This window comes from Myotis brandtii, unplaced genomic scaffold (assembly GCF_000412655.1).
Source record: "Myotis brandtii unplaced genomic scaffold, ASM41265v1 scaffold265, whole genome shotgun sequence".
In the NCBI taxonomy this organism is placed as follows: domain Eukaryota; kingdom Metazoa; phylum Chordata; class Mammalia; order Chiroptera; family Vespertilionidae; genus Myotis; species Myotis brandtii.
This window is the reverse complement of record NW_005360086.1, coordinates 1,117,552-1,144,467: the sequence shown is the minus strand read 5'-3', so window position 1 is coordinate 1,144,467 and position 26,916 is coordinate 1,117,552. Positions and strand designations below refer to the sequence as shown.

Below are 26,916 nucleotides of genomic sequence, written 5' to 3'. Positions count from 1 at the left end.
TCATCCAGGTGCAGCTGACCTCTCTCTGGTTGAGCCATGACGCGGGTGAGCACCCACCCAGCACAAAACCCACCCTGGGCACCTCCGGGGAAACCCAGAGGAGCCCCCACCCCTGCAGCTCAGGCGTCAGTCAGGATGAAGTGGGGAAGAGGCAGAACAAAACCGCTCAAGGTGGCCTGTGTTCAGGGTGGGTGGGGGGTGGGGATGAAGACGGGGACCGCCTCTCCCTGCAGCTCAGGCGTCAGTCAGGATGAAGTGGGGAACAAAACCGCACAGGGTGGCCTGTGTTCAGGGAGGGTGGGGGGTGGGGATGAAGACGGGGACAGCCTCCCGGATGAAGGCGTCCGGATGGCTTGCTAGAGGAGGTAGAGTTTGGAGAGGGGCCTTGTTGAAGAGGATCCTATCTCTCTTGGCATCTATGTCCACCCCGGTGGCCCCTCATCCCCACACCTGAAGCCTCCTTAGCCACTGGGAGCAAAGATGCTCCTTGCCCTCCTGCCAGCTCCCCCAGAGCACTGCCCCTGCTCTGCAGCCCCACCTCCTCCACCTGCTTCCCAGCTGGGCACCTGGGTGTGTGATGGAGCCTCATCTGTGCAACGGAGAGACTGAACCCCTGCCTCTCGCGGTGTTCCTGCTGATGGACTGGGGTCCTGCTGTGGACAACTCCCTGAGAGGTGAGATCCCACAGAGTGTGCCCCCAGCATATGCCCTGGGCCCATGGGAAGCAGCAACGGCAGCAGAGGTTGGGGGTTCCAATTTGTGAGGGAAAATGCGACATTGCAGGTAAATGTCCCTCTCCCCCAGTGGCCCCGGGGAGCTGAAGACCCCTGGCCTTCAGTCTCGCTCCTCCAAGCTCCCGCTCCTCAGGGCCAGCTCTCTCCCCGGGGCCGGCAGCCTGCATTTAACTCCTTGTCTCTTTGGGGATCAGAGTCTTTCCACCCGAGGAGAGGCCTGGAGTGCGGCTTGAGAAAGTGTCTCTCCTTCCAGCCTTTGATTGTGAGTGAGGTGAGTGTCCTCGGCCTTCTCCAGCGGCCTTGGCCTTTGGCCACATGTCCGGTGTCTGGCTGAGAGGGGCTGGGGTTCTGCAGCCCCGCCCCAGCCCAAGAAGGGGCTCCGGGGAGTTCACTGAGAGGGGTGGCCCTACTCCGTGTCTCATCTCCCGCTCACTTTACATGAAACCTAAGGGTCGGTCACCCAGGATCTTGAATTCTCCAAATTCCAGGCTCCCCCTTCCCCTCTTGCATTCAAACCTTCCCTGGGTTTTAAGCTTAATTCCCCCCCCCCAACCCCTCTCCCGCACCACCCCCCGCTGCCCTGAGGGTCCTGGGTGCTCCCCTCTCCCTCGGATTCCAGCTTTTGCTGAAGTCTCCTAGTCTCTGCCTCTCACCTGCAGGCTGTTGGCCCTGCGCTGGGTCAGCCCAGGTGTGGAATGCAGCCCCCCTTCCTTCAATTCCTCCCTAAACACCATCCACTCAATGCAGCAAGCCTGGAGGAGCATTCCTGAGAGATGGGGGTGATGGAGGAGGGAGGAGGCCTCCTGGATATGAGATACCACTGATCTTCAAGCACACAGTGGCCTGTGCTCTTTCAGCCAGGTTTTTATCTCACCCTGGTTGCCTGCCACCTTGCCATCTAGTTGCTTCTCAGACCACCCCTCTCTTTCTTTGTGTCTCTTCTCCACACCCCGCCCCCGTTTCACATCTTCCTTCAAGAACTCTCTCCTGAAACCCAGAGTGCTCCCGGGCTATGGGCTACTAGCCGAGCCACACTTCTCTTCATTTCATGTCCAGAGAGAACCAGCAAAGTGTGTTCCCAGGCAGAGCACTCTCCCTCTCACCACAGTGAATGGGAGTCTTTTCTTCCCGCTCCACTTAGATGGAACACGGAGTCCCCAACGAGACAATGACTCCCCAAGGGCCTTCCAGAGTGAGGAACAAAGCAGGAATAAGAACCTGGGCCTTTTAACCGCCTGCTTAAGAGCTGTGAGACTCTGGGCAAGTGAATGAGTCTGTCTGGCCCACCATGTTATTTTGTTTAACGTGAATGGTTTGTTGAAGTGCCACCTACAGACAGAAAAGTGGGTGGGTTTTCACAAAAGGAACACATTTGTGTAACCAGACCCAGATAGAAAAAGACAGTATTTCCAGTCCCCCTCACCTCCTTGTGCCTCCTCCCAATCTCTATTTTCCCAAAAAGGAACTACCATCTTGACTTCTACCACCATAGAGTAGTTTTGCCTGCTTTTGAGCTTTCTATCAACAGAACCATACAATATGTGTTCATTTGTTTGTTCAACGTTAAGCTTGCGAGATTCTCTTTTAAAAAAATATTTTTATTGATTTCAGAGAAGAAGGGAGAGGGAGAGAGATAGAAACATTATGATGAGAGAGAAACATTGATTGACTGCCTCCTGCATGCCCCACACTGGGTATTGAGTCCACAACCCGGGCATGTGCCCTGACTAGGAATTGAACCGTGACCTCCTGGTTCATAGGTCGACACTCAGCCGCTGAGCTATGCCAGCTGGGCATGAGATTCTCTTTCGTATGTTCAACGTTCAGCTTGTGAGGTTCATCTGTGTTGTTTCTTGTAGCTGCTGTCTGCGCCTTCCCGTTGCTGTAGAGCATACCAACATATGAATGGACCGCCCTTTATTTAGCTCTTCTGCTGCTGATGGACATCTGTTTTTTTCAGTTTGGGGCTGCTGACAATAGTGCTGTGGTGAGCATGCTTGTGTGTGTCTTAGGAGCATACTGTCTGCTTTCCTGTTGGACACACGCCCAGACATGGGATTGCTGGGGCATGGGGATCGGATATGTTCAGCTTTAGTTGATGTTTTCCAAAGTAAGTTGTGCCAACTTACATTCCCACCAGCTGGGTACAAGAGTGCTCCACGCTTCACATCCCTGCCAATGGTTAGCAGTGCCAGTCTTTTTCATTTTAGCTCATTACAGGTTTTGCATTTCCTTGGTGACTGGTGACATCACACACCTGGCCATATGTTTGCAGGTCATTTGGAAAGCCTTCTTTGTGAGGTGCCTGTTCAAGTCCTTCCCCTGTTTTCTGTTGGGTTGTCCATCTTGTCCATCCTATTGATCTAGAAAGTTCTTTATATATTCCAGACACAAGCCCTTTGCGTTGCAAATATCTTTACCAACGTTGTATCTTGCCTTTTACTTTCTTAATGGTGACTTTTGAAAAGCAGAAGTTCTTAGTTTTTTGTTGTTGTTGTTGTTTAGAGAGAGAAACATTGATTTGTTGTTCCACTTACCCATGCATTCATTGGTTGACTTCTGTATGTGCCCTGACCAGGGATTAAACCCACAACCTTGATGTATCGGGACCATGCTCTCACCAACTCAACTACCTGGCCAGGGACAGAAGTTCTTAATTTTAATGGAGAATAATTCATCATGTGTGTGTTTTCTTTATGGTTAGTACTTTTTGTGTCTGTTTAAGAAAACTTTGCTTACCTCAAAGCCATGAAGATATTCTGTTTTCTTCTAGTTGTTTATCATTTATATTTAGATCTAAATTTGTCTGAAATTTATTTCTGGTATGGTATGAAGTAGGGGTCAAGATAACTATTTTCTGGTCCTAGCTGGTTTGGCTCAGTGGATAGAGTGTTGGCCTGCGGACTGAAGGGTCCCAGGTTCAATGCCAGTCAAGGGCACTTGAGTTATGGGCTTGATCCCCAGTGGGGGTTGTGCAGGAGGCAGGCAATCAATGATTCTCTCTGATCATTGATGTTTCTATCGCTTTTTTCCTCTCTGAAATTAATAAAAATATATTTTAAAAAATGATAACTATTTTTTGTATGAATAGCCAAGTGACCCAGCATCATTTATTGGAAAAAAAAATTATTTTTCCTAGTGCAGCATAGCAGTATAATCTGTGTCAAAAATCAAGAGGCCATGTTTGTGTGGATCTGTTTCGAGGCTCTCTATTTTGTTCTACTGGTCTGTCTTTGCACTAATACTGTGCTGTCTTAATACCTCATGCTAGAAATCCTCCAGTCTTGGTCTTCTTCAAGAGTGTCTTGGATATTCTTGGTCTTTTGCATTTCCATATCAAGTTTAGAATTTGTCAATTGTCACTACAAACTTTGACAAATTTGTAAATTTGTCAACCTGTCAGTACACACACATATACACACACATGTTTCTGCTAGAATTTTGGCTGGGATTGCATTGAATCTATAGGTTGATTTGGGGAGGATTAACATCTTTACAATATTGAATCTCCCAATCCATGAACATGGTATATTCTCTTTATTATGTAGATATTTAATATTATCTCTCAAGAATGTTTTGTAGTTTTCTGTGTATTGTGTGATCTTGCACTTTTTTTGGTTAAAGTTATTTCTGGTTAAGTATTTGATATTTTTATGGTATAGAAATGGTGTTGTCTTTTTAATTCCTTTCCTTATTTATGCATTGGTAGTATATTGAAGATCATTTGATTTCCTATACAGACCTTTTATCTAGTGACCTTGCTAAATTCACTTATTTAAAAAAAAAAAAATTTTGACATTTTACTTTTGAACATAAATCACACTTTGCAAGCTAGGGAACAGAATCAAACTAAGACAGTCTAGTCCCTAGGGATCCAGGCCAAATCTTTTGATCTTCAGCAGAATGACATCAGTCCAAGGTGCTAACAATGTGGTCATAAATTATAAATAACCACTTATCTACATTTTCCTTAAAAAACAGCCAAAAATCTAGTCCTTAAAGGTATGATACACAGAACATCTTAATCTATAAATGATAGAATTACCTAAATTTTATGGTGCCCAACCTATTGGTGAACCAGATCAGATTTTGAAAACTTGCTCTGAGGTTTAAAAAAATTCCTGATTGCTCTTAGTAAGAAAGCAAGTAAAACATAGTACAGATGTATCTACATTAATATTTGATTTTGCCAAGATCTTCCACTAGCCAACTAGCACATGAAGCCGGCATGTCAAGCTCGTGAGTTTGACATGCTTGACTTAGAGTATAGGGGAGAAGATACTTAGATATTTTCAAAGTAAATTACTTAGTAATAAGAAATTTGATGTACTGCATTCTTCCATTTGTCACCAGAACAAATTGACAATAAAGACTATTTAAAAGAAATGCTCAATCCTAAAATGCTCAGCACTTCTAATTAACATTGCTCTTCTTCCATGGTACGGACTCATGTGGCAGAACTTGTCAGCTTTTTGTCAGGGCCAGGAGATGAAAAACAGAGCATGCCCTAATTAGCTGATTGTAAGCTCAGTTAACATCTTTAGGATGATGGACTAATAAAATCTGGCCATTGTTCTGTTAAATTACAGAAAACCACAGAATTCCTTAGCCCTTAGCCATAGTTTCTGCTCAATATCTTGAAGTTGAGCTCAGATCCATCTGACTCAGCTGCTCAGGGCTGAGGTGAGTGCTAGTCATCAAGGCCTGGACTGTCACTCATTGTGGGAGTAACCCTGGTAACTTTTGGATGCCTAGTAGGCGATGTGCAGGTGGTAAAATCCTGGCGGGAACACCAGGATGCCAATGAACAGGACAGGAGCGGCTGGTCTGCTCCCTTTGAAATACAGTGGAACCTTGGTTCTTGAACTAAATTCATTTGGGAAGGCTGTTCGAGAAGCGATTTGTTCGAAAACCGAATTATTTCTTCCCACTAGAAATAATGTAAATTGAATTAATCTGTTGCAGACCCCCAAATGATTCCCTGCTTTAACTTTTCTTATCTTTATATATAAAAGCCCAGTGACCGGAACAGCGGAATGACCAGAACGACCAGAATGACCGATGGCGATGACGCACACTGTGGCAGCCAACCAGCCTGATCCAGGCCCCAATCAGCCCCCCCGCCCCCGATCTGGGGCAGGACCAGCCAGCCAACCTCCCACGGCCCCTCTCCCCACCGGCCGGGCCTAATGGGCCCCCATTGGGGTGGGCCGGCCCGACCCCACCTGTGCACGAATTCGTGCACCGGGCCTCTAGTATACAATACATGTCTAATGTACTGTTTACTCTATAAATTAACACTTCTTAAATTTATCGATCCACCCCCTACTAGCCTTAAACAAATTTTTCATATATCACTGCCTCCGAAATGCTATCACCAGCTTCCTGCTTTTTGTTTATCCGAATCAACAACAATTTTTCTACCTATTCAACTGCCTGTGATTGTTGCTTTGTGAGCACTTTCACACCCTTAGCAACATTAGCACCCTTGATGGCCTCTTTATGTTTTAAAATTGTGCTAATTGTCGATTTTTGCCAGCAACAAAAGCGTTCTCTCCTTTGTTTGTTGTCTGAGATACACTTTTTGTCCTGCTGAGGTATCAGCATGAAAGCGTTGTCAGGTTCAAAAACCAAAGTTTTGTTCCACAACCCAGACATTTTTCCCATGAGCCACTTGGTTGAGAGCCGAATTGTTCGAGGTAGGAGGCTTTTGAGAACTGAGATTTGACCGCACTTGACAGCCTTCACTTTCAGCTCCAGGGTGGCATCCTCATCGCACACAAACATGGTGTGGGGATGCTCCTGGAAGGTAGACACGGTCCACATATGGTTCACGCCCTCCTCGATGGCGTTGTACAGAGCAATAGCCTTGGGAGCCTTGTAATCCTTATGATAAGGTTTATCACCTCTTGCATCCGTGACAGCGCCCATGCCAGGGCCATCGCGACATCTTGGAGAGATCTCCATCGAAGAACCTAGCATTGGCCAGTATGGTGTCCTCCACATGGGTCCTGGACGCCAGACTGGCGCATGGTTCACGCCCTCCTCGATGGCGTTGTACAGAGCAAAAGCCTTGGGAGCCTTGTAATCCTTACGATAAGGATTATCACCTCTCGCATCCGTGACAGCGCCCATGCCAGGGCCATCGCGGCATCTTGGAGAGATCTCCATCGAAGAACCTAGCACTGGCCAGTATGGTGTCCTCCACACGGGTCCTGGACGCCAGACTGGCGCCCGGCTCAGTGAAAGCAATGTGTCGGGGCCGATGCCTCCGACAAACAGCTCAGTCCCACCTGCAGCCTCGATCTTGTCCTCAGAAGCGTCGCTCCCGGCCTGCAGGTCAGCTGCATGCCCACCCAGGATGTGGTGTTTCCTGGGTGGGTGTCAGTGTGCTGGAGGAAGCTGTTCCACAGGAAGGATGGTGACTCTCTCGAGGAAGTACTCCTCCGTGTTGAAGGTCTTCCCATATTTGAAGGACAGGTCTCCGTTCTCAGAGTCCTCGATTCACAATCAATGGGGTGCTCCAGGGGGCAGCCCCAGGATGAAGTACTTGTCAGGTCCTGGGTTAAACTGGACGATGCGGTTCCTGATGTGTTTGGCGGCCCCCTCGCTGGCCTAAGAACAGTGGTCCAGGATGATGGGCTTCTGATGGCAGATACCTCCCTCAGCAGCTGCAGCAATGACATGGGCCACATGGCTGAGGGTGAAACCCTTTGCAGATATAACCTGCCGGCAGGAGGGAACCTATGATGATGAGAAAGGTGCCAATCAAAGACAGCACTGTAGCCCTGGCCGGTGTTGGTGAAGCGTCATCCCATGCAACCAAAGGTCACAGCTGGATTCTGGTCAGGGCACATGCCTGAGGTGCAGGCTCAACCCCCAGTAGGAGGCACGCTGGAGGTAGCTGATGGATGTCTCTCCCTCATCCATGTTTCTCTCTCTCTCTAAAACATCAATAAAAACATTTTTTAAAAAACACACACACAGCACTGTAGCAAGCACCATGGCTTTATATGGGATCTTAGGAGGGCTTTTCTTAAACTGAAGGTCAATGTAGCCATCATCTGTGTTGGAGAGCCTTGAGTATTTCATTTAAAAAAAAATATTTTCTTGATTTTACAGAGAGGAAAGGAGAGGGATAGAGAGTTGGAAACACCGATTAGCTGCCTCCTGCACACCCCCTACCGAGGATAGAGCCCACAACCAAGGTACATGCCCTTGACCAGAATCGAACCCGGGACCCTTTAGTCCACGGGCCGACATTCTATCGACTGAGCCAAACCGGTCAGGGCGAGTATTTCATTTTATTACTGGGGATTCCAGTAGCCAGGTTGGTAAGAGATGGCATACCACATTGACACAGCTGACATAGCCACACCAAGTCACCTGTGTGCTGACAGCTCGCTCATGGTTGGAAACACAGATGCTCATGACACCCCTCACCTAACTGCCACCCACCCTACCCTGCCCAGACAAGCTCAGCACCGGAAAGCCACTCATTTGTTCGAATCGTTTATATCTTTTTTGGATTTTCTCTGTGTACCTTTATGTCATCTAAGTATGGACAGTTTTATTTCTTCCTTTCCAATTCTCTTAATGTTTTGTTCTGGCCTTGGTGCTCTGTCTGGGGCTTTCATTGTAGGGCTGGACAGATGTGATCGAGAGATCCCTGTCCAGCTCCTGATCTCGGTCTAGCCTAGGGAATCAGTGGGTAGCTCCCTTTGGCTTGAGGCCAGCAGTCTATTCCTGCCATTTCTCAGGGGCCCTGAGACTCAGATCAAGATAATGACTAACTTCAGGTCACACAGCAAGTTAGTGGCTGAGCCAGAATTAGAACTCAAGCTTCCTGGAGCCCAGCCCTTCTTCAGCCACCTCTCTATGGTCAGGACTTGGGAGGTGGCCAGAGGGCAAAGCAATGTGCCCGTATGTGTTTTAGGAACAAGACAGCTTTGTCCACGTACTGGGCCCAAGACCCACAGTTTCTATGTAAAGAAGGTGGGCAGACAGCCCCTCCTGCGGCCAGAGAGGAAGGGGGCTCAGGGCTCATGGAGGTGGGAGGCAGGTGGAGGAGCTGGCCCTCGCTTCTCACCCTGTGCCATTTGGAAGAAGGCTTTGGGAAACTTTCTCCAGGTAGGACCCAGACCACCAGCCTGTGAGGGCCTTAGAGGTCATTGACTTGGACCCCAGGACCTCAGGGCTCCAGGGGGTGGGAGGAGCCCATGGCCAGAGAGGGCAAATCTGGACTCGTGCGCGATGCACGGGACGGTGATGCCGAACTGGGGGCAGACCAAACCCAGAGTTCTTGGATGCCTAGAATAGAGACGAAAGTCCTGGCCGAGAACCCTGGCCTGGTCCCCCCACTTCCTACCACAAATTCTAGGGGTGACAGAGAGGAGAGGGCTCAGAGAGCAAAGAGAAAATGGAGGGGAAAGAAGAACAGAACAGACCAGGAAAGGAAAGAGTAGGGATTTAGACATGAGTCCAAAGTACAAGATCCTGGGCGGTCTATGGAGGGAACTGAGTCGGTGGCCTGGGTCTGAACTAGGGAGAAACCAGCAAATTGAGACACAGGATATCCGAGTGGAGCAGCACTCTCCTCTCTGGCCACCCCTCCCCCACTCGGGGGGAATGTCTGGAATGTGATGAGCTGATAAGATGGGACTCCTACTCCACCTGGCACAGAGCTCTGGTGGTGGGTTGCTTTGCCACCCCCCTTATTGGAAGAGATGGGGGCCGGTATGAGGAAGTCTTCAGTGGCCATATCCTAATGGAGGACTTCATGGAAGGTCCGAGGGAGGGGTGCTCCTCTTGCAGGGCCAGCGGGCCAGCTGCCAGGGCCATGGTCATGGCCAGATGCTTCCCAGCCAGCTGTACTGTGAGTCAGAAGGCACGGGCCTGGGTTGAGGGAAGGTGTTCCTGGTTGCCAGCGAAGCTGGGACAGGAGGAGAGGGGAGAGGGAAGGAAGGCAGAGATAGGGCTCCATGGCTGCTGGCCAAGGAAACCATCTAGCGGGCCCTTCTAAAGAGGGACCCCAGTCGGTGCTGCCCCCCTGCTGGGTCTGGAGTTGGTGCATAAGAAGCGGATTGTGGTCCTCGTTGAGGTGGGTCCACGGGGTCCTCTGGTTCAACCCAAGGCAGTTACTTGGGCAAATGGACACTCTCAGGTGTGCCCTTAGCGCCCAGCTTCCCCTTGCCACCCTCTCTTCAGACCTCGAAGCCTTCGCAGAGCTGCTTTCCCTCACCTCCTCTGAGAGCTTCAGCCACGTTTGTTGAGACCCACAACCTACCAGCCACCGTGCAGGTCCCGGGGCTTTGATGAGCAAGGCGGCACACCTGCCCTCCTGAGGTTATATCAGCCAATGGTGAACACTGGCCCTGGGAGCTCAGAGGAGGGGGAGGGGGAGGAGCGAGGCTTGAGGAAGGCAGGAGGGGTACAGCAACCTCAAGCTGGGACCTGGGTCTGCACCAGGTGCCCACTTTCTGCTCCCTGGGTGATCATTTCTGAGACAGGTTGCCAGAATAAACGGAAAGGAGAAGTGGCAGGGGGGTGGGGGTTAGGGGGCTGGTGGTTTGAGGTTGGGCCTGTTTGGAGGAGCAACAGAGATAGAGAAAACCTCAGCCCCAGGGACGACTATGCAGCTACACTTGTGACCCGCTGTGGGCAACCTGAGACCGGATGGGAGGAGATCCAAACTGGCTCTCACTCCAGAACAGAGGACAAGGGGCACCATCCCACGTGCTGCAGTGGGAACAGGCCCAGGCAGCAGGCCTGCCCCACAGACATTGATCAGCGGTTACAGACCCTGGCCTGGGCGTATGACTGGCAGCTGGGTAGAGAGTTGTGCTAAGGGCCACTTTTGTTTCCTCCTCACACCCAGCACAATGCCTGCTGGCGCATATTAGGAGTCCAAAGTGCTTGGGGAATAAAAACCATGAATGAATAAATGATGAATAAACAAAATCATCGGCCAATCTGAGTTCCCAACAGCCGGAGTTCCCATCTGTTAGAAATGGGCAGGCCTGCCACCTGGTGGCAATGGAGATAACTGCAGCCCACAGTTAGGGCCCCGTATCACCCTTCTCCCCAGGGCCAAGCCCCTGGATTGTAACCATTAAGACGGATCCCCCAAAAGCAGCGGCACATCTATACAACGGAATAGTACTTGGCCATCAAAGGGAATAGAATCTTACCATTTGCAATAGCATGGATGAATCTAAAGGGTACTGCACTAGGTAAGTCAGACAAACACAAATACCACATTATTTTACTTATATGTGGAAACTAAAGAACAAAACAAACAAACAAACAAACAAAATAGAAAGAGACTCACAGATACAGAGAACAGGCCGATGGTTGCTAGACGGAGGGCTATTAGGGGGCGGGGTAAAAAAGGTGAAGAGCATAAGAAAAACGTATTGGTAGATACAACGTAGTCATGGGGATGTAAAGTACAGCATGGGGAATATCGTCAATAATACCGAAATAACTATGTATAGTGCCAGGCAGGTACTGGAAAGTATTGGAGGAATCATTTGGTAAAGTATAAGGTTGTCTAACCACTATGCTGTACCCCAGAAACTAATACAAAATAATACTGAATGTTAAAAAAAAAAGACTAGTCCAGGGGCTGCCTTCACCCCCCAACCCCCGCTTGTCTCTAGGCCATACCACCTGATTTTCCAGCACACTCAGGCAGTTTTCTTTTATTTTTTAAAACCTCCAAGGAAAGAGATACCTCCCTCACCTTTGCTCCTTGGAAAATCCTACCTTTGGTTTCGCCTTTTCAGTTTTTCTCCTTGGGCAGAGCAGCGGGGGCCAGAGCCTGCAGGACCAGAGCTGCTGGAGTGGGTTTGAAGGTGAAGGTGAAGGTGAAGGTGAGGTGAGGTGATGGGAAGCATGGAAGGTCTTTCAGCTGGGGCACAGCTACAGAGGCAGGACAGGCTGAGGGAGGCTGGTGCAGGGCGCTGAGGCCTGGGCAGGTAGGGCAGTGAGGTGGGGAGGGACGGGAGATTGAGAGGTATCTGGGAGGCAGGATCAATAACGCTTGGGGGATTGACTGATTGTGGCTGATGAGAAGGTAGTGAGCTGAGTAACTGGTGGTGCTGTTGCTGAGAAGGGGAGCCGTGGAGGAGAATGTTTAGGGCTGAGGGTGGCAAGTTCAACTTTCAACAGATAGTGTTTGAGCTGCCTGTCGATGTCCACGTTAGAACATCCAGAAAAGCACTGGGATCGCCAGCCCTGGGCTCAGCGGAAGGTCTGTGCCGGAGCTGTGGATTTAAAGGCCACAGGAGGGAAGCGATTGTGCAGGAAACACGTGAACTGCAAGCAGGGCCCAGGGCATCCTGGGAAGCCCCGGCTGAGGGCAAGTGCTGGAGAAGAAGCAGGAATCAGACCTGGTCCCTGTCTTTGAGAAACTCCCTGTCCAACCAACCAGTACGAGGGACAGCTCAGGAGATCATCCTATATCATAAAGAGCTAATATGCTAATTAGACTGAACAGCAGAACGACCGTCCGGACGACCTTCCGGATGAATCCAGGGCTGCAAGGGCCAAGGCAGCCAGGGCTGCAAGGGCTAAGACCCTTGCACGAATTTCATGCGTCGGACCTCTAGTCTCCATATAATATGGTAAGTGATAAAATGGATGCATGTTTGTTTGGCTCCAGGGATCTGGCCAAAAACAATTTAGCGGAATGCACTTTGGCTCCCCGCCAAGGGAGTAATGGACGGCTGAGGAAGCTTTTGCCTGCACAGCATCCATTCCCTCTTCTGGTAAGAGCCACGTCTCCACGCTCTCAACTTGTGTTTGAGGGAGCGGCTCCCTCCAGCCTCCCTCGCTGGAGTGAGTGCAGGACCCAGGCCTAGCCATCCCTTCAGACACAGCACGCAGTTCAGGGACAGGCGTGTGACCCAAGGGCACTGGCTGAGACGCGCCCCAGGCCTGTCTGGGGACATGCTTTCCTGGCTGAGACTGCTGGGTGAGTAGCATGTCAGCACAGGCTGGGGAGGTGGGGGCCCAGGAAGCAGACGGAGACAGAGTGGACCTGGTGACATCATTTGAATTCTGTGAAGTGAGCCAGGAGCCCTGGCTTTCATTAGGCAATGAAACCCCTCACCCACCATGCTGAACTTTCAGAGGGCCAACCTGGGACACAGCCATACCAGACACTCACCCAAAAATAATATAGCTGTTGCCCTAGCCGGTTTGGCTCGGTGGATAGAGCATCGGCCTGCGGACTGAAGGGTCCCAGGTTCGATTCTGGTCAGGGGCATGTACCTTGGTTGCAGGCACATCCCCAGTGGTGGGTGTGCAGGAGGCAGCTGATCGATGTTTCTCTCTCATCAATGTTTCCGGATCTCTATCTCTCTTCCTTCCTCTCCGTAAAAAAATCAATAAAATATATTTTAAAAAATAATATAGCTGTTTCACGATTTTAACATGGAAATGTGAAGACAGGTACTTATTTGAAATTATATACTATTCTCTATTACTTTCCTGGTCCATAAATGCTGCTACGTAAACAAAAGAACAATAAGAGGACATTAGTACTAATGGATGGTAGGACTAATTAAACAAATATGTGTGTGAGGAAAATATAACAATATCTTTGTGACATCTCTTTTTTTGTCCTCTGATATGATTTTATACATTTATTTTAACTCTTTTTTACAAATTTATTTTTAATTATAGCTCATATGCAACATTATATATTCATCTTAGAAGTACTTCATAGTGACTCTACATGTTTTAGCTCAAAATTCTTTATTGGATATTTAAATTCTGTGAGCTATATTATTTTGTATTCTTAAGGTACATAAATATAAGACTATTTAAAAAGAGAGCACAAATCAAACAGATATTATCCATATTTAATTTTTAAAAAGAGCACTGACCGGTTTCTTTCTGTCCCATGACATGGAAGGATAATTGGACTCTATTTTCTATCCTAATAATACTCTGAACTGCCGACAGTCTTAGAACAGCCTGCTTTCCTCTTTTTTAAAAATATGGTTTTATGGATGTTTAGAGAGAGAGAGGAAGGGAGAGGGATAGAAACATCGATAACAGAGAAACATCATCTGTCAGTGGCCTCCTGCACGCACCCCCACTGGGGACTGAGCCCGCAGCCCAGGTATGTGTCCTGGCCAGGAATCGAACTGGCGACCTTTCAGTTCCTGGGTTGACACTCAACCGCTGAGCTGCACCAGCCAGGCCAGCCTGCTTTCCTCTTATGCAGACAATCAACTTACCATTCATTCTGACCTACAGCTCTGCTCTTGTCAAGCCCACGTGATCCTGATTCCTGTGTCAGTCCAGTGCGATGACATCGAACTAAATAGCCTTTGGACAAAAACGTGTGAGCATGGAATACTTGGGAGTTTAGTTACGGCAACAGCAGGTCTTCAGACTTGTGGGAATCAGAGCTCTTCAAACATCTCTGGCCACCTTAGCTACAGGCCAGCTGCTGATCCATCTGGCCCTTTGCATCTAGAAGTTCATCGTGTAGCCATCATGATGGCTAAAATGCCCATCATTTTAAATGCTAGGATGTCATCAGAAGTTTAACTTCTTTCTCAGGGAAAATGGTTTTAAAGCCCAGAGGTAGCTTGAACTGTTTTGAAATGGAAGTTGGAATCGGTGAGGGTTAATTTTATGTGTCAGCTGACTTGGGTCATGGGGTGCGCATTTGATTGGCTAAACGTTATTCCGGGTATGTCTGGGAGGGGTTTCCTGAATGAGATTAACATTTGAATAGGTAGACTGAGGAAAGCAGATTGCCCTCCCCAATGTGGGGGTGGGGTGGGGGGCTCATCCAGTCTTCTGGAGGCCTGAGTATCAGACCTGAACTAGAACTTATACTATAACTATGGGCTCTCCTGGGTCTCCGGTCTTGGAACTATCCCATCCAATTGGTTCCGTTTCTCTGGAAAACCCAGACTAACATAGATTTAAAATAAAACAGTTTTAGTAAAGAAATTAAGAAAGTCTTATTTAGCTTGGCTGTCCTTTTCTGTTAACTTTTTTTGAGTTCTGAAAAAGTCTTATTTCCAAAATATGTCTTCTTTCTTTTTTCTGCATGAGTCTGTCACAGGCTACACATGACATTGAACAAATCAGATGTCAGCCCATCCTTTTCCAGGCTCCTTCTGGCCTCTCCAAAGATCATCAAAGAGCTTTGGGAGAACAGCATATGCATTCCCGTTTGATGATACTGCCCTTCTCCATTCCCATCTTTCATGTACTTCCACATTAGAGAAGGGCATTCTTTTGATCTCGCCCTTTAAAAATGTGACTTTACAGCAGGTCAACATTTGACATCTCTGCCAGGGACAGCAACACCGATGGTCACCCTGTAGGCACATGGCCGAGGAGGACTTCCTTCCCTTTATAGAAAGTCGATAATCTCGTTGAGCGCTTCTGCACATTTTGAGGAAACTGGAAAGTGCCTGAAAACAATCATTACAAAAGCCTTCGTGTCACGGATAAGCAAGGCGCCTCCATTGAGCCGCACGGTGCACAGGATGTGCAGGTCATTTAGCCGATAAGATCGTTTCTGTTTGTTCATAAGAAGTTTATGGACTGAAGGGAATTTGCTAAAATTTGCATTTGTCCTGTCTGCTGAATCTGCATCCTAGGTGAGCAAGACTGATTTGCATCTGGATAAGATCTCAACAACCTGTGTTTTTAGTTTTATTACTTTGTAAAATTGATTTTTAGAGGGAGGGAGGGAGAGAGAGAAACATCAATTGGTTGTTCCACTTACGTATGCATCCATCGGTTGATTCTTCGATGTGCCCTGACCGGGAATCGAACCCCTCCCTCCCCCCAGCCAGGGTTTAACACCCTGTGTAGTGTTTGCTGTGGATGTGTGAAAATCTTCATAGAAACCAAGATGACTATTTGAAACTCCGTTTTTTTTGTGTGTTTTTTTTTCAAAATCGAAGTACCTAAGAGCGGGGGAGAACATCTTGTTGCCATGACTTGGACTGATAGACTGTCAGTAGCATGATTGTTGGTTAGAAGTAACAAGAGTGCGCTCTGCACTGTCGGAGGCCACGACATGTGTCATAAAAACTCCTTCCTTTGTTCTCCCACAGGACACTGTAGCTGCGGCCTGTGAATCACAGTGTGACTTCACTCGGTTTCATAGAGCGATCCAGGGGACAATATGGTGACACCTGCTTCTTCGTGTGGTACGCCCAGGCTACCTCAGCCGCCACTGTCTTGGACTGAGGATTGGTGTCGTTTGGGGCGATAAAAAAAACACACCTTTTGATTGAATGAGAAGTGCCTGCCTGTCTCACCTGAGATTCCCTCTACGTGCATCTCCAGACGCGCTTCAGAGCCCCCTGGTCGTTGTGGCCAAGGCCCAAGTCTTTCCTGCGTATAGTGCAGGCCTCTGTTTTGGTTCTTTACTGCCCCAGCCCAGTGCCGTGGGCCCTTTCATCTGCCATTCAAATAACAGTCATTTTGCCCTTTTGTCCTTGTGATGTCATTGGGACTGTCTTATATTGTAATCCTTCTCACTTTCATGAACTGAGCTCTTAGAAAACATGCTCACAATATTCGAGTTAGAAACTGGACTAGCACCATCTCAAACCACAGGCCAGGTCAGAGCGGACTGTTAAGGCTCAAATCGCAGTCCCTGCGGTTGCACACGCAGGTCTGTCACTGGCAGTGATACGGTAACAGTGGGCCGCATGGCACCGCTGACAGCATCAGCAGTCCTGTCCGCATTTGGTTGTATTTACACCTGTGTATTTCTCTTGCTCTTTTCTTTTTTGTTAGAAATTGTAAATGATATTGTATTTTTAATTTCAGTTTTCACATGTTCATTGCTAACATACAGAAGTACAATTGATTTTTAAAATTTTTTTTCAATTATAGTTGGCAGACAATATTATATTAGTTTCAGGTGTATGACACAGTGTTAGACATTTAGTTAACTTACGAAGTGATCACTCTGGTAAGTCTAGTACCCATCTGATACCATTCAGTTATTATAATATTGTTGACTATATTTCCTAGGCTGTACTTTATATCCTGTGACTGTTTTTATAACTGGGAATTAGTACATCTTAATCCCTTCCCCTTTTTCATCCATTCCCCCAAACTCCCTCCCATCTGGCAACCAACAAAAAGCTTTCTCTATCTATGACTTTGTTTCTGTTTTGTTTGTTCATTTATTTTGTTTTCTAGATTCCACATATAAGTGAGATCATATGGTATTTGTCTTTCTCTGTCTGACTTATTTCACTTAGCATAATACCCTCTAGGTTTATCCATGTTGTTTCAGATGGCAAGATTTCATTCTTTTTCTTTTTTTAAATATATTTTTATTGATTTCAGAGAGGACGGGAGAAGGAGAGAGAGAGAGAAACATCAATGATGAGAGAGAATCATTGATCGGCTGCCTCCTGCATGCCTCCTACTGGGGATCAAGTGCGAAACCCGGGCATGTGCCCTTGACCAGAATTAAACCTGGGACCCTTCAGTCCGCAGGCCGATGCTCTATCCACTGAGCCAAACCAGCTAGGGCTACACTCCCCATTTTTAGATGACTGGTAACATACCATACACATTTCTCTCCATCTTGGTTTTTGTTGTTTTTTTTTTCATGTTGTTTTTGTTTGGTGTGTTTTTTGCTTAACAATATATCTTGGAGAGAGTGAGCTTCCTAACTCAAGATAGGAATGACATCAGACTCTTACATCTCTGCTCAAAAGTATGCAGGGGCCCCTCGTCTCACTTAGAGTAAAATTCGGGATCTTTATAATATCCCCCAAGACCCTACACATCCCCCTGCCCCTGCCACATCACCTCTCTAACTTCATCTTCCGCATTCTCCCTCACTCTTTCTCCAGCCACACAGGCCTCCTTGCTGTTCTTCAAACACATTAGTAAATCTTACCCACGAGAAATTCAAACTCAGTTACTAAGGAAGGAGTGTTGAAGCCTCCAACTATAAAAGTGTTTATTTCCCGTAGTTCAAATACTTTTTGCTTCAGATATTTTGACCTTCTTATTAAGTACACATACATAAACAATTTGTGTGCCTTCTTGGAAAACAAAATCCTTTATAATTATATAAGCCCCTCTTTATCCCTGATATTTTTCCTTGTTCTAAAGCAGCGGTTCTCAACCTGTGGGTCACGACCCCTTTGGCGGTCGAACGACCCTTTCACAGGGATCGTCTAAGACCATCTTGCATATCAGATATTTACATTACGATTCATAACAGTAGCAACATTACAGTGATGAAGTAGCAACGAAAATAATTTTATGGTTGGGTCACAACATGAGGAACTGTATTTAAAGGGCCAGAAGGTTGAGAACCACTGACTTTAGAATCTAAAGTCTGCTTTGTCCGAAGTTAATATAATTACTCCATCTTTCTTTGGATTCGTGTCAGCATGGAATATATTTCTCCATTCCTTTGTTTTTAATCTATTGTATCTTTGTAGTTAAAGGGGGTTTCATGTAAACAACATAGAGGTGGCTTTTGTTGGTTTTGGCATCTGCTCTGTCGGTCACTGTCATTTCACTGGTACATTCACACCACTCACGTTTAAATGATGACTGACACCGTTGAATTAGTATCCACCACATCTGTGGCTATTTTCTAGTCGTTGCATTTGTTTCCTATTTCTTTTTTCTGTCCCCTCTTTTTCTACATTCTCTGGCTTTCGTTGAACATTTTATATGATTCCATGTTCTCTTCTCCCTTATCATACCAAGTACTGTATACTTCTCTTCCTATAGTGCCCTTGGCGGTCTGGATCCGTCTCCTGCTTCCACAGTGTTTGGATGGAACAGACCCAGGGACGCCCCTTCTTCCAGCCTCCGACCTCTCTCCAGCCTCTTATCCAGTCACCACCTTCCGAACCACCTCCAGAACCACCTCCAGAACCACCTCCAAGACCAGCCAACACACCGGGGTTTTTCTACCTTAATTCCTCCTGATTGCCGAACGACCGACCATGAGCTCCCAAATTCGTCGGAATTATTCCACAGAGGAGGAGGCTGCGGTCAACCGCCTGGCCAGCCTGCATCTGCGGGCGCCCACACCTACCTCTCTCGGGGCTTCTACTTCCACGGTGACGACGTGGCTCCCGAGGGCGTGGGCCGCTTCTTCTGTGAGTTGGTGGAGAAGACGCCGAGGGCGCTGAGCGTCCTTTAAAGGACGTGCTGAAGCCAAGGTGAGCGGGCAACACTCAGGAGCCACGGAAGCCGCCCTGGCCTTGGAGAGGAGCCTGACCCAGGCCCGTTGGGAGCTGCAGGCCCTGGTTCTGCCCACGCAGACCCTCAGCTCCGTGACTTCCTGCAGAACCACTTCCTGGGTGAGCAGGTGATGCTCATTAAGAAGATGGGCGACACCTGACTCACCTCCACAGGCTGCCGGCCCCAGATGGGCTGGGCGAGTATCTCTTCCAAAGGCTCCCCTCAAGCACGACCTGGAGCCTGTGGAGCTCAGAGGCCTTTGAGGGGCCCCTCGGCCTCCCCCTGGTGCCTGGCTCTTACCTGAGCCTCTCCCAGAACTACTAGCCATTCTTTTAACCACCCTGGAGCCCTCTGCATTGGACCAGATGGAAACAATAAAACTTTCTGCAGAAAAAAAATGTTTTTTAAGTATTTTTAGTGGTTGCCTCAGAGTTGTGATGTATCTTTAAACTGATCTAAAGTCATTTTAAAATAACACCATTCTGCTTTATGGCTAGTACAGGTGCCTATAACAGAGTGTCCCCTACTCCTCCCTCCTTATAGCCTTGCTGTAATTTATTTCACTTATCCATAAGCTATTCACGTATCCAGTATGTTGTTCTATCATTATATGAACGGTTTTCTATTAGATCAATTAAGAATAAAAAATAAGATATTTTATTTTGCCTTTATTTATTCATTCTCTGATGTTTTTCTTTTCTTTATATGGAACTGAGTTTTGTTTTTGTTTGTTTTTTTTATGTCATTTTCCTTCTCTTTGAAGAACTTTTTAACAACATTTTTTCCCAGGCAGGTCTACTAGCAACAAATTCCCTCAGGTTTTTTATTTATGTTCACTTTTAAAGGATAATTTTACTGGGTACAGAATCCAATGTTGTTGTTGTTTTTCCTTCAATACTTTAAAAAATTCACGTTGTTCCTGCTTGCATGGTTTCTGCGGAGTCTGATGCAATTCTTATATTTGTTCCTCTCTATATAAGGTGGCTCTTGCCCCTCTGGCTTCATTCAAGATTTCCCCTTTTCTTTGTTTTCCTACATTTTGAATAAATTCTAACCTCCCCCTCTCTGACCCCAAGGACACCCCCTCTATGATCTCCTTGCTGGCTGCCTCTGACCTCCATGAGGACCTTCAGCCTGGACCTCTCCTCTCCTCCTCCACCTGTCACCCCACTCTTCCCTCCCTTCCTTCCTGCTTGGCTTACACTCCCCTAGAAGCCACATGAGCAACCTTTGCTAATGTCCGTTCCTCCCTTGCCTGACAAGCAAACTTCCACCCGGGTCAACCCAACTGTCTGTCCACAGCTGACCACTGAGCCCGACTGGAGAGCAGCCGCCACCTGGTGTGGCCTCTACCATGCCTCCTGGGGTCACTACCACCTCAGAGTCCTCCACCACAGAAAGGGCTGTCCGCCCCAGAGATTCATCCATGTCCCCTGGTACGTCCTCTTCCTGGTCACCATGGCAGCAGGCTTGCCCGCCTTTCCCCATTCTCCTTGAACCTCTGGTCCCACCTGCTCCCCTCTCCGCAGCTCTGAACTTCACACCTGCTTTATGAACCCACCCACCCAGGAATCTCCTGACATCAGGAACGATTCTATTTACTCTGACATGTTTCAAACATCCCAAACACACAGAGAGCACCCATGTGTCCAGTACCCAACTCGATCAAATGACCTTCTGCCCCAAACCTGCAAACGAACCTGCCTACCCCATAGAGGGTAACAGTCAGAACACCCGGGTTCAAATCTCAAGTCTACCGTTTACTTATGTGCTCTGTGCCTCAGTTTCCCCTTCTGTCAAGACAGAAAGGAGAGTGCCCACGCCATAGGCTGTGAGGAGTGAATGAACTCATCTGTGTAGAATGTTTCGAGCTGCCCCTGGCACATAGTGAGTGCCCAATGAAAGCCAGTATTGATGGTCTCATCTTCCCTCCTGACTCAACAGAAGGAGAGAATCTGCTGCAAGGCTAACTCCTTGGGCGGCTTCCAGATCCTTCCCCTCCCACCTACGGAGGGATGGCCCCCTTGATGAACCCCTCCCTCCTGGCTGCTGTCATTGACATCTAAACAGGCTTGCTCCCATTTAAAACACACACACACCCCTCTCAACATGCCAAATGCCCTCCAGGCACCGCCCTCTCTGCTCCCTGGGGCCTTGCCTGCACTTGTTCTGCCTTTTCCTCCCCTCCCACTCCCTCCCACTCGCCCCTCAGCCAGTGTAAACAACCTCCCAGCTTGCCCTCCGCCTCACCTGCTCTTCCCCATGCCACCAAATGCCTCCTTGAGTTGCCATCCAGTGAGCCAGCTGTCTTCATTCTGCTCAGACCACACGTCCACACAGGATTTGACCTTGCTGACTACTCCCTCCTTTTAAAAATATATATGTTTTTAAATTTATTTCAGAGAGGAAGGGAGAGGGGGAGAGAGATAGAAACATCAATGATGAGAGAGAATCATCGATTGGCTGCCTCCTGCACGCCCACACTGGGAATCTAGCCCACAACCGGGCATGTGCCTGACCAGGAATCGAACCGTGACCTCCTGGTTCATAGGTAGACACTCAACCACTGAGTCATGCTGGCCGGTCCCTCCTTCTTGAAACACTCACCCAGCCCCCTCTCCAACACAGGGCCACCTCTCGCACTGCCTCACTCCTCTCTGGCTGCTCTCTCACAGGTGCTGCCCCGGGGCCCTCCTTGGCCCTCTGTTCTCTCCCTCCCTTCCAGGGCCAGTTCACCCACACCCATGGCTTCACTTACCACAGGATGAACCTGACCCCCAAGTTACATCTCCAATCCCAGCTTCTGTACTGGATCTTTCAGATCCATGGAGCCAGCTTCTGCTGGACAGCTCCTCCCAGATGTTTCAAAGACACGAGAACGCAAACACGATCAAAATTGAGCTTCTGGCACAACCACTCTGGAGAACTATTTGGCAGTATCTTCTAAAGTTGAACACACGCACACCCCATGGCCCTCAATCCCACTCTTAGGTACCCGACAGCAGTGTGTACATATGTGTGTGCGCCAAAAACCATGTACGAGGATGCTGACAGCAATATTCATGGTACCCCAAACAGGAAACTCCCCAAATGCCCATCAACCGTAGAACAGGTAAGTAAGTGGTGGAATATTCATATGATGGAGGGCCCATAGACGGCTCTGAAGGTGAACGATCTACAAACATATTCAACGATATAGATAAAGGTCACAAACATGATGTTGAGCAAAAGAAGCTAGACATGAGCGAGCACATGCTGCATACTTTCATTCACAAAAGTCACGATATCGACCCACGGAGCCAGGAGTTAAGACTGTCTGCCCTTGGGGAGCAGTAACTGGAGGGAGCAGGTGGGGCTCTGCGTGCTGGTAACACTGTTTCTCAACCCAATACTCACCCTGGGTGCAGGCACACAGCTGCGTTTGGCTCATGCAAACCCACTGATGATGATTTCTCACTTCTCTTCATGGATGTTATACTTGAATGAAAAGTTAAGAAAACAAAACAGGACACATCTTCCCCATCCAGCACCCTCTCCCCCCAGTGTTCTCTCTCGGAGCAGGTTCCAGCTTTCCCCTCAGTTGCCCAAATCAGAAGTTGGGGTTATTCTCAGCTGTTCCCCTCTTCTTATTACTAACATCCAAGTGCCATCGCCAGACCACCTTCTATCTCTCAAATTCACTCCCCCGCCCCCTCTCCACACACACACACTGCCTTCTCCTTAACCCACACCCAATTCCCCTCTTGCTTGGCCTTCTCTGCAGTGTGTAAGCCTCTCAGCCTCCAATCTTGTCCCCTCTGGTTCATCCCCACACAGCAGCTAGAGGGACCCTTCTAGAATGCCTCGTGTATTTGGCCCGTGTTAGCCTTTGAGTTTGACATGCTTGCTCCAGATGACAAAGCCCATTTTCCTGCTGGTGGGTTCCAGGCCACTCCAGCTTTACCCCTGGCCACCCCCTTCCCTCCCCGCCAAGTTATGCCCCAGGCAGTCCCAGAAGCCTTTGCACCTGTGGCTGGAAACCCTCTCCTCCCTCTCATCCCCGCTTTTTAAAAAAATATATATATATATTTTTTATTGATTTCAGAGAGGAAGTGAGAGGGAAAAAGAGATAGAAACAACAATGATGAGAGAAAATCATCGATCGGCTGCCTCCTGCACGTCCCACACCAGGGATCAAGCCTGCAACCCGGGCATATGCCCTGGCTGGGAATCAAACCATGACCTCCCGGTTCATCGGTCCATGCTCAACCATTCAGCCACGCCGGCTGGGTCCTCACCCCTGCTTTTCCTAGCCATGTCCAGTGCGGCCTTCAGGTCTCAGCTCAGATAGCCTCCTGCCGCCGTGAAGGGTTGGAGGCCCCCTTCGGCTGTCACAGCAGTGTGTGCCACCCCCATCTGAGCACTTTGACCTCAAGCTCCATGGGGGGGCACGTTGTGTCTGCCTTGCTCACCACTCCATCCTTAGCACCCAGCACAGTAGAGGCTCAGAAAGTATGTGTCGAGTGGATGAAGGCCCCCAGAAGGATGCCCAGGCTGCAAAGGCCTGGAGGCCTGCATGTACCTCCAAGGGAGCTGGCAAGAAAGTGGAGGGGGTTCTCCCTGGGAGACAGAAGTCCTGGAATTTAGAATCATAGAGCAGCAGAGCTTGAAGGGACCTCAGGGGACACGTTGGTTTACAGATGAGAAACCTAAGGGAAGGAGCCACTGGGGAGACAAGGATGGGCGGGAGAAGGGAGGGGTGGCAGCTGCAGAGGAAGGCAGGGTCATGATGAAAGGTGAATATTTGGTGCTGATGCGGCTCCTAAAATAAGTTAAGGTTATAGTCCTTCTGGGTATGATGGCGAGGCCCCTGCACGGGCCCACTTCCCAGGTCCCCCCCAGTGGAGCTGGCCTCTGGCCGCCTCACACTGACCACTAGATGGCGCCAGATCCCAGGAAACGGAGAGAGCAAGGGCATCCTCCGTCCTGAGCTCCTCCCCGGCACTCTGTGAGCCCAGTTGTGGGGGCCGTGCCCAGGTGGCATGACACTTGGCCTCTAGGAAACAGCTCACTTCAACAGGGTACCTTTTCTCACGCCAGGTAGAGGGTGGGTAATGGACCAGCCCTGACCTTTCTCCCTCCCGCCAGCCTCCCAGAGGCCGACAACAGGCTGCCCTGCATCACCCCGCCACCAGGGGCAGGATTCTGACCAGGCTGGCACCTGCTCTTCTTGTTGGTCCAGACAAGATGCAGTGGGCGGCACTGGTCCCACTACATCCTCCTGGAGCCTCACCACCCTGAACCAGCAGGTGCCCGCCCAGCGGCTGGTGGCTCCAGTATGGCTGGCCTGACAGGCCCCTTTCAGGCCATCGTGGCCTCGTCTGGGAATCTGCTCCTGCTCCTGCCCTGGAGTGGGGCAGGGCAGTTGGATGCAGTGCTGCTCCTTTCCTAACCCTGCAAGCCTACCCAGCCAGGATGATTCAGCTGCTCTCCAGTATTAGGGAGTCTCGCTCATTCATTCAACGCACATCTATTTGCACTGAGGTTGTGTGTGCCAAGACCTGCCTTGGGTATCTGGGAGGTAGCAGTGAATGGACAGACACAGCCCCTGCTGTCGTAGAGCACACAGTGCAAGGGGGACCAGCTGTTAACCTCACATTACCTAATTGCTCACGAAGGTCCCTAATGCTGACGTTTTAGTCCATTTCTAGACCTTTTAGATTTTCAGAGCAAAATGGAGCATAGAAATTAATGTCACCCACCACCAACATCACGACTGTTTCATGATTCCTGGACTCCCAGTCCAGTGCTCCTTCATTCATTTTCCTCGGGAGCCACAGGTAGGAGTGGGAGGGAGGAGGGGGAAGGAGTGAGCTTCTATGAGGACCTCATGAGGAAGGTAGACACCCTGCCATCTCTGAATCACCTGGCCCTCTTCGTGTAGGTTGCTGGAAGAATGAATGAATGAATGAATGAATGAATGAATGAATTGATGAACGAATGAATGAATGCCAGAGAAGGGGCTTGTCTGACGCTGTCCCTTCTCTGTAGGGAGCTGGGGCTCCAAAGCAGGCCCTGCCCGCCTCTCCCCCTCTCCCCCGCTCCCATCCTGGGAGGGGAACCGGCCTGCCCGGTGCCCTTCCTGCCCCCGACGCCGTGGGCTCTCTTGGCACCCTCTTGGCAACAGAACAGAGGGCATCCAGAGCGGGTGGCAACTCGCCCCGCCACGGGCTCGGAGCGGCGGGCGATAGGCGCTGGGGGGACGCGGAGATAGACAGACAGATAGCGCTCCCCTTTCTTGGCCCCCGCCCCCACCTTTCCCATGCCGAGGCCTCCCCGGAGCCGCTCAGACCTGGCGGGCACCCCTGCCCCTCGGCACGCGGACTATGACCCTCAGTCTCTGCCAACTGCAGCTCTCAAACCCCTGGAACCCCGGGCACGGTGCCCGGGGAGTCTGAGTTTGGAAAGGCGTACAGATCCCGCTGCGCTCTTCTCTGCCCGACAGAGTCCACAAGAGAGACCCCCTCCCCGGGCTGGGGGAGGCTGCAGAGCCCAGGCGTGACCACAAGGTGGCGCGCTGGCACTGCCTGTCCCTGGATGGTTGAGAAGATTCAAATATTCTGCTAGGAACTGAGATTTGTGGGAACTCCTCCTCATCCCAAAGAAAGGCAGGAGCAGAATTGGGGCTGGAATGGAGACATGGGCTAGGCGTTGGGAACAAGTTGGGTGACCTAAAGGGCTGGCCCTGTGTGCCAAACCAGACTAGGATCTGGGGACGTCCCCAGGTGGGGGAACCCTTCTTTAGGACCTTTCGGGGTTGGGAACGAGGTTAAAACAAGCATCCTGGTTCCCAGGTACTGGGTATTGGGAAGGGACTGAGAGTCTTATACACCTGTGCACACAGCCACACATTCACATACAGACACGCCATCCCTGGGCCTCCACTCCCACTGCTCACACACACACTCACACACTCACACACACCTTCTCTCACACACAGTCCTGCACTCACATATACCTCAGCATACTGAAGAATACAGGAAACCCTCACATTGCACACCCCAAGTACACCTGTCCCATACACCTGATCTCTAACAATGCCCACACTCCCCAAATGCACAGACTCTGCCCCCAAACTTATTGAAACACAGAGAGCCAGCCTGCGTGTCCCCCAACTTCATGCGGACCCCAGGTCCCCTGCTCCTGGGTGATCTCTAAAACTGCACACGCATAGTTTCAGAGATGGCTCTAATATCACTACGGATAGCTGTGCACTCCACCATCCTGTAAGCCCCCACCTCCACACACACACCTGCCTCCCTCCGCCCCCTCCAACCCGACTCTCCCAGGGCTGAAGTATGACTTTTGTAAGCCCAAGGCACGTTTGCCTGATGGACACCTTCCTCCATTAAAAAAAAAAGAAAGTTTTAAAATTACCTTTTATGAACTGCATTGCTGTAAAGGCAATTAATATTATATATTCAAACATTTTCTTCAACCTAGATTCCCTTTTTCCTTTCTTTTGATTTTAAAAGAAATTAAAACATTTCCATGGGCCCTGGATCTTTCCCATTTGGTCAGGTTTGTCTGCCTGTCACTTTCGCCCCCCCCCCCCCCCCCCACACACACACACACTCATCCCTTAGACCAACTCCCTCCACAAGCACCCAATGGGCAAATCCCCCTCCTTCCTCACCGCACCTGAGCCCCCCTCCCACCCCCCAGCCAGGGAAAGGGACACACTGACAGATTCTGGGGTCTCTTCACAGACACCCTACCCCCACTCCTGCCTTCAGAGACACTGGGGTTTATCGGGGCTGGGGGAGAAAGCCACAAGAGGAGGAGCGAGGAGCGGGGTGTGTGTGTGTGTGTGTGTGTGTGTTGGTAACAACAAAGAATGGAGGGGAGAGGAGGAGAGCGGCGAACGAAAGAGCACTAGAGCGTGTTTTGCCTCGAAGGCAAGACTTGCAGCCAATCAGCG

At 49.4% G+C, this 26,916-nt stretch overlaps 2 protein-coding genes across 2 annotated transcripts in view; one reads left to right on the top strand and one right to left on the bottom strand.

Moving 5' to 3' along the window:
- Positions 1–5,485: 5,485 nt before the first annotated feature.
- LOC102245420 (transmembrane protein 230-like) lies at positions 5,486–8,263 on the bottom strand. Its single transcript, XM_014541168.1, has 5 exons — positions 8,040–8,263; positions 7,718–7,828; positions 7,445–7,514; positions 5,890–5,903; positions 5,486–5,556 (listed from the first exon to the last, which is right to left on the bottom strand). Exons 1-5 carry the CDS (start codon positions 8,080–8,082, stop codon positions 5,486–5,488), a joined length of 309 nt encoding a protein of 102 aa, XP_014396654.1. The 5' UTR covers positions 8,083–8,263.
- Positions 8,264–21,990: 13,727 nt separating this feature from the next.
- The window catches only part of DLX3 (distal-less homeobox 3), an 18,401-nt gene continuing 13,475 nt past the window's right edge, over positions 21,991–26,916 (top strand). Inside the window, exons 1-2 of the mRNA XM_014541138.1 lie at positions 21,991–22,068; positions 24,178–24,314. Of these exons, the coding sequence (XP_014396624.1) occupies positions 21,991–22,068; positions 24,178–24,314 (215 nt within the window). The remainder of the gene's footprint in view (positions 22,069–24,177; positions 24,315–26,916) is intronic.